Source organism: Dreissena polymorpha, chromosome 2 (genome assembly GCF_020536995.1).
Source record: "Dreissena polymorpha isolate Duluth1 chromosome 2, UMN_Dpol_1.0, whole genome shotgun sequence".
Taxonomy (NCBI): domain Eukaryota; kingdom Metazoa; phylum Mollusca; class Bivalvia; order Myida; family Dreissenidae; genus Dreissena; species Dreissena polymorpha.
In genome coordinates this window covers 114,322,977-114,331,263 of record NC_068356.1, presented here as the reverse complement: position 1 = coordinate 114,331,263, position 8,287 = coordinate 114,322,977, and the positions used below count along the sequence as shown (strand labels likewise).

Below are 8,287 nucleotides of genomic sequence, written 5' to 3'. Positions count from 1 at the left end.
TCCATGCCTTATATGCTTTATTTTTCTTAAACTCTCCATACAACATACATGCTTTAGGTCAATATGTGATGAAAATCTATAAATTATGCGATACACAGTAAAAAAATTGATATGTACACAAAATGCAATTTTTTGACCTTTTATGTTTGACCTTTTATAAGCCCCCCCCCCCCCAACCTCCTCACTTTACCCTTAATTGGGATCATGTAAGTTAGTGGAGACAATTTATAAGGGAATCTACAGAAAGTATCAGTAGATTATGTTCAATATGTAACATATATACACACACACACACACACACACTTTCATGCATTTCTTGTGTTGCCAGTGGTTACTTAGGCCCAGGAGGAGGGGCCAATGATTCACATAGCCAGAACGTATCCTTGTGTACAGGTGGAGCTGCTGCCCTACATAGATCATAAAAATTTGGAAAGAACCACATTACCAGACTCCAACTTGTCAGGTATAGACTAGTGTTTTTGAAGCCACATAATTGTTACATACATATATTACATTTTTAACACTTTTTTGAGTATATAATACATTTCAGTTGACTTATGATTGCACCTTGGCTATTGAATGATTATTCTTTGATAACAAAGTAATCCTTGTCTGCAGTTTTTACTATTTTATCAAAATAATTTGTGGATGTTTGGTTGTTTACAGGAGATATACAAGACGACAGTACCACATGACCCAGAGGGCCTGCTGGGAACTCTCACTTCCTGTTTCAGTGCTTCTTGGGGCTTCAGGTACACATATATTTTTTTTACAAATTGTTATTTGTGTTTTAATTGCAGATTTAATTGAAATTTAAGTTTGGTGTATGGACACATTTTTTTTTTCCCAACAGGTCACATGAGTCTTTTCTTGAATATTGCAGGCTGGTAAAATCTTGCGTACCTTCCCAGACTGGAAGAGCCGAGTGAAGCGCTTCATAATCTGGGGAGTCGTCTTGGGTAGTTCTCAATCACAACAATACAGAATCAATGGCATCTCATAGACAAATGTTAAATTTCAGACTTTTTCATGGACCTGTACTTTCACGCCAGCCAGTTTACTAATGGAGCAGTAAAATGTGAGCATACTAGTATGTGACCAGCATAGTTCTAGGCCAGCTTTTTAGCTCACCTGAGCACAACGTGCTCATGGTGAGCTTTTGTGATCGCTTTTTGTCCGTTGTTCGTTGTGCGGCGTCAACATTTGCCTGTTAACTCTCTAGAGGCCACATTTATTGTCCAATCTTCATGAAATTTGGTCAGAAGATTGGTTTCAATAATATCTTGGATGAGTTCGAAAATGGTTACGTTTGCTTGAAAAACATGGCTGCCAAGGGGGCGGGACATTTTTCCTTATATGGCTATATATGGCTATAGTAAAATCTTGTTAACACTCTAGAGGCCACAGTTAGTTATTGTCTGATCTTCATAAAACTTGGTCAGAAGATTCATCCCAATAATATCTTGGACTAGTTCGAAAATGATGCCGGTTGGTTGAAAAACATGGCCGCCAGGGGGCGGGGGGCATTTTTCCCTTATATGGCTATAGTAAAAATCTTGTTAACACTCTAGAGGGCCACATTTATTTTCCAATCTTCATGAAACTTGCTCAGAAGATTTGTCCCACTGATATCTTGGATGAGTTCAAAAATGGTAACCTTTGCTTGAAAAACATGGCTGCCAGAGGGCGGGGCATTTTCCTTATATAGCTATAGACTAGTAAAATCTTGTTAACACTCTAGAGGCCACATTTATTGTCCAATCTTCATGAAACTTGGTCAGAAAGATTCATCCCAATAAAATCTTGGACGAGTTCGAAAATGAACGCCCGGTTGGTTGAAAAACATGGCTGCCAGGGGGCGGGGCATTTTTCCTTATATGGCTAAAGTAAAACCTTGTTAACACTCTAGAGGCCACATTTATTGTCCAATCTTGATGAAATATGGTCAGAAGGATTTGTCTTAATGATATCTGAAAATGGTTACGTTTGCTTGAAAAACATGGCCGCCAACGGGCGGGGCATTTTTCCTTAGATGGCTATATAAGGCTATAGTAAAATCTTGTTAACACTCTAGAGGCCACATTTATAGTCCGATCTTCATGAAACTCAGTCAGAAGGATTCATCTCAATAATATCTTGGACGAGTTCAAAAATGATTCCGGTTGGTTGAAAAACATGGCCACCACGGGGGCGGGGCTATTTCCTTATATGGCTATAGAAAAACCTTGTTAACACTCTAGAGGTCACATTTATTTTCCGATCATCATGAAACTTGGTCAGAAGATTTGTCCCAATGATATCTTGGATGAGTTCGAAAATGGTTTGGTTGCTTTAAAAACATGGCCACCAGGGGCGGGGGCATTTTTTCCTTATATGGCTATAGTAAAACCTTGTTGACACTCTAGAGGCCACATTTATTGTCCAATCTTCATGAAATTTGGTCAGAAGATTGTTCTCAATGATATCTTGGATGAGTTCGAAAATAATTATGTTTGCTTGAAAAAAAATGGCATCCAAGGGGCGGGGGCATTTTTCCCTTATATGGCTATAGTAAAATCTTGTTAACACTCTAGAGGCCACATTAACTGTTCGATCTTCATGAAACTTGGTCAGAAGATTCATCCCGATAATATCTTGGAAGAGTATAACAATGATGCTGGTTGGTTGAAAAACATGGCTGCCAGGGGGGCGGACATTTGTCCTTATATGGCTATAGTAAAACCTTGTTAACACTCTAGAGGCCACATTTATTTTCCGATCTTCATGAAACTTGGTCAGAAGATTTGTCCCAATAATATCTTGTTATGTCAGGTGAGTCAAGTAAGGTTTGTGGTCTCTTAGCGACGGTGCAAACCGCATCACTGACAGTCTGTTCTTGAGCTCATTGTGGCACAAGCCCCATTTTTGCACAACTGATCATATAGTGGTACTTGGGTTGAGGGGAAAAAAAATCTCATCATTTAGTTAATCTTAATTTTAGCTCACATACTTAATTAATGCCATTTTCATGTGTAGAACATGTGTTTTTCTGTTGTCCCAAAGCCTTTTAAACCTCTGCAAAGATTTGAACTTTTACCATATTAAAGCACAAGAAATCTTTGTAGCTTAATATTGTATGGTTAACATGAATTTGATTTGTTTAGTTCACTGTGTCCCATCTATATGGAGGCACATATGACTTATATTTATAGGAGTAATAACTGCAATTCTGTGTGAAGGGAAGAAGGATGGAGGATTTATACCAATCAACAAAAATTTGTGGTGTGTAGTTGAATCTATTTAGAGTGTAATTTTTTAGTTCTGATTTGTGGATATTGAAATGTATGCTACAGTTTCCATGTCTTTATAAGATCAATATTTCATAATACACATAATAAGATTTTAATACTAGTATGTACTGAAATATTTCATAACCATTTAAATGAATATTTTCTATCATATTACATCTACAATAAATTTGCTTGATACAAAAGTTTAGTTTACTGTTTTGCTGGTTTGTATTTCAGGTCACTGTCATTTGTGCTCTGTCTGTCCTGTTTTGCCTTCTTCATGTTTGCCTTCTGCTATGTGACCATTGATGTGTATAACATATGGTCTGGGGCGCCGTTCTATTACCCAGGTAATGATTGTGTTTCTTTTATTGTCTGTTTATTGGTTTACAGGTGTTGTTTCAGACATGTATTTTATGATGAAGTCAAATCAGGAAAGTGGATGGTGGTTTGGAAAGAGTGAACTCTGTGACGCATAAAGCATTTGTTTTGAGCTTCATTCTTATATGGCAAACATTGGTTTTTAGCTTCATTCAACTCTGGCATTCTTGTTTTTACCAGTACCCTTAAACATATATGATAAACATCAGCCTTATTATAAGATACATATGTCATTTATCAGTTTTCAGCATAATATAACATGCAGATTATATTGGTTTTTACCGGTAGATTCAAATACTTGTGGACAAAGATTGGTTTTACGCTTGAAACATGAATTGGGTTTTAGTTTTAAATACATACCAGATAAATTATGTTGTATTCTCTTCAGTAAACATTTAAAATCCGAAGAAAAGAGTTTTTCTGAATATTTAATATTGTGTATTTAGTATTTAAAATATGTCTTGCTTGAGGACAATGTGATTAATGAAAATGTAATCTCATTAAGAATGTTCTACAGATGTATTCATGTACATGTACTGACCAGTTGTTGTCATAGAATCCTTTAGGAGTGAATATACCCATTTCAGTTTTTATGTCCCCCACTATAGTAGTGAGGGGCATATTGTTTTTGCCCTGTCTGTTGGTCTGTTGGTTTGTTGGTTGGTCTGTTTACGCCAACTTTAACATTTTGCAATAACTTTTGCAATATTGAAGATAGCAACTTGATATTTGGCATGCATATGTATCTCATGGAGCTGCACATTTTGATTGGTGAAAGGTCAAGGTCATCCTTCAAGGTCAGAGGTCAAATATATGTGGCCAAAATCGCTCATTTTATGAATACTTTTGCAATATTGAAGATAGCAACTTGATATTTGGCAAGCATGTGTATCTCATGGAGCTAAACATTTTGAGTGGTGAAAGGTCAAGGTCAACCTTCAAGGTCAGAGGTCAAATATATGTTGCCCAAATCGCTTATTTTATGAATACTTTTCAATATTGAAGATAGCAACTTGAAATTTGGCATGCATGTGTATCTCATGGAGCTGCAAATTGTGAGTGTTGAAAGGTCAAGGTCATCCTTCAAGGTCAGAGGTCAAATATATGTGGCCCAAATCGCTTATTTTATGAATACTTTTGCAACATTGAAGATAGCAACTTGATATTTGGCATGCACGTGTATCTCATAGAGCTGCACATTTTGAGTGGTGAAAGGTCAAGGTCATCCTTCAAGGTCAAATATATGGGTCAAAATTGCTCATGTAATGTCACTTCTGCAATATTGAATCTAGCAATTTTATATTTGAAATGCATGTGTATCTCATGGAGCTGCACATTTTGAGTGGTGAAGGGTCAAGGTCATCCTTCAAGGTCAAACGTCATATAAGGGGACATTGTGTTTCACAAACGCATTTTGTTTTCTTAATTGTTTTTGCAGTTTTCAACAGTATTTAAGAAATATCAACACTATTTTCCTGAGTTAGCGGATTAACAAGTTATTACAGCACATTGTTATGGCAGTAAGTGACAACTCGAATCAGAGGTAGGGGGAGAATGGTCGCAAAAGTGATTTCCAGCCCATCTGTGTCTTGATTTGAACTTTAAATGCTGGATAGGTAGTGAACTTGATACAGAGGGTATGTGTTGATTTTGACTTGCTTAACAAGTCATGAAGTGCTTACATGTACTCAACCAGTCATGGACTCCCATACATACCCTTTACAGGGACGACCTAAATCTTTAATTTCAATACTAGTAACTTACGCAATGATGGCCACCAACATCTGCACACAATAATAATGAGTTACAAGTCCATTGAGACGTGCCTCACTGTTGCCACCATGTAGGTATGAACTCCATCTTCATGTACGTGGGACACCTGGTGTTCCAGCCCTACTTCCCAGTAAGCCTCTATGTGGATGAGAGCTCCCACTGGGCCCAGCTCTCCATGAACATTTGGGGACCAGCTTTCTGGTGCCTCTTCACATACAAAATGTACACGGACCGGATATTCATCACCATCTAGACAGCGTACTGGACTTGTTTTACAACCCATGCATACTTATTACTATCCCCTGCACTTCAGTGTATGAATTTGACGATTACAGACACTTGCATTCCATGCACATAAACATTTTACAAGTAATTTTTCATCAAACCTGCCTATTTGTATGTATTGAAGTTTAACGCTGTTTTATGAATCACTAGAATGGAATAGGTTCAATAAATGTAAATTAAACATAACTTGTCAACAAGAGCTGTGTCCATCGGAAGACACATGCCCCCGAAAAATGCTTTTTTCGAAACCTTGACGCAGATTTCGAAACCTAAATGCGGACCCTAAGGTCAAGGTCAAAATTGTTGTGTGTATGAAAAGGCCTTGTCCATTTACACATGCATACCAAATATGATGGTTACATCTGAAGCGACATAGAAGTTATGAGCATTTTTCGTAACCTAGACGCAAAAGTGTGACGGAAAGACAGACTGACAGTGTGATCATTATATGCCCTCCTTCGGGGACATAAAAATGTGTGCATGTTAAATCAGAGCTAAATCACCTCAAGGGAGAAAATTACCCTACCCCACTTACAAGGTTCTACTAAACTGTTCATTTTTAGCTCGGCATTTTTGGAGAAAACCCCGAGGTATTGTCATAGCCAGCTCATCGTGTCGTCCGCTGTCCGCATCATGCTAAAACCTTAACATTTTGTTAAGGTTTTGAACATTGGCTCTAAAATCAAATTGCTTCCACCTACAACTTTGAAACTTCATATGTAGATGCACCTTGATGAGTTCTACATGCCACACCCATTTTGGGGTCACTAGGTCAAGGTCACTGTGACCTTTAAAAAAAAAAAATCTGACAAGCTTTCATTTATTCAAAACTGCACACGTAGCCGAGCGTTGGCACCCGTTATGAGGTGCTCTTGTTATACAGATCCAGCATAGTCTATACCCTCTTGTAGAGTTAGTTTGCCATTTAAAGGGAGGAAATAAGCTAAAAGGAGGAAAAATCATACCCTGTAAATCAAATCTGGTGTTAATATGTCTATTGTAAACGAACACAAACCCAGCTGCTTTGCCATTCACCTTTCACAACTTTCCCTGCATAATCCGCAAGTTTAAAAATACACACCAATTAGCACAACACTTCATTTACTGTTTTCAAAAAAGATTTCACACTGTATTCATATTCTACATCAAAAATTTAGTCATTTTTAACAATATGGATTTTCTCAGCTGCAGTCAGCTTATTCCAACAACTGCCAACTACTGTATTACAAATGTAAACATTCAGATCATGTGAAATTTTATTGATCAAATTAGCTCTTGTCGTCCTTGCAGGAATGAATGCGATACTGTTGTACATGGGCCACGAGTGTGTGAGTCAGCCACTGGCTACGTTCCTGAACATGCAGGTCAGACGGAGGTCACATGAACTCTGTCTGCCTTTCAATTGCTTGGACACAGCCATCTGGATTCTCCTCTCATATTTTCTCTTCAAGCACAACATATTTCTGTCAGTATGAATAAGATGTCATGCTACTTGCAAGCATAATCCCGGTGTATTTGTTACTGATACTCCTAGTTTAGTTGAAATATTGCTACAGATGAATAATTGTAACAGTCTTGTCAAACAGAATCCTTTTGTTGTAATTGTTTTACATTTTGATCAAATTGAATTTTCATTTGTGTGTATGGTAAACATTTGTAATTCAAGTATCCTTAATTTTGATTGAACAGTATAGCAGTGATAAAACTTTTCATTCAAAGTGATATTTATTAACTTGGTGACATTGTTTTAACAAAGATACTATCAGAAAATACAAATTATTTCAATAGAAAACATTGTAAAAACAAATTATGCTCACAGTTCTTGCTAGTCAGTCATATGTATATAGATACTGTATGATTAATATTTACCTATTAATGCTATTAGTTTTATTGTTAACGTCTTAAAGACATGTATTTTTATTTATTGAGATCTATATGTACATGTAATTCTATTTGTTGTTTCTTAATTTATGTATTTTGCTTAATATTCCAAGCTTTTCATTTAACGATGAATAAATCATGTCTAACTAATTAACATTTCTTATGTAAGGCAAAATTATTAGTTCATAACCAATTGCATTTTGTTGGGTTGTGATGTCACTCATTAAGTAGCAAACTCTTTATTTTATTACAATCAATTTCTCCTTTTAATTGTCAATGTATTGAAAAATGTACTTTTGATATCATCTTTTATAGGTTGTATGTTTACAGAGCATGCTGTGTGTAGAATGAATGGTTTGTGATAATTAATAAAATTGGGCAATTTGTGCCTATGTGTTCACAAAATCTTGTTATACAATTTACCATTTTAATTGTAAGTTTGATGCACAAAACATAATCAAAAGTAATAATTCACCAAACATTGTCAGCATAGATCAAGTGTTGTCATTCTTCCTTACCAGACACCAAGCAACAAGGAAACAGATTAAACCATTTCTCGACAAGCCTGACTGAATTTATTTAGCTGAAAACAAGTTTTAATTAAGTTTCAGGCAATATTCAACTGGTTATTTTTCATGTCACTTGTGATCCATTTGTCTGTTTTTACTATTGCAGAAAATGTATTTTGTAATTGATTG

At 36.3% G+C, this 8,287-nt stretch overlaps 1 protein-coding gene and 1 long non-coding RNA gene across 2 annotated transcripts; both read left to right on the top strand.

Moving 5' to 3' along the window:
• Positions 1–442: 442 nt before the first annotated feature.
• Positions 443–984, top strand: LOC127868561 (heparan-alpha-glucosaminide N-acetyltransferase-like; the record flags this gene model as incomplete). Its single annotated transcript, XM_052410433.1, is given in 3 exon segments — positions 443–463; positions 667–752; positions 884–984. Coding segments are annotated over 3 exon segments (153 nt in total), but the record flags the coding sequence as incomplete, so codon positions are not given.
• A 2,118-nt stretch (positions 985–3,102) lies between these two features.
• LOC127868578 (uncharacterized) lies at positions 3,103–7,976 on the top strand. The gene is made up of 4 exons (XR_008044179.1): positions 3,103–3,261; positions 3,507–3,619; positions 5,498–5,681; positions 6,999–7,976. It is a non-coding gene; the product is annotated as an uncharacterized LOC127868578 (long non-coding RNA).
• The last annotated feature ends 311 nt before the right edge of the window (positions 7,977–8,287 follow it).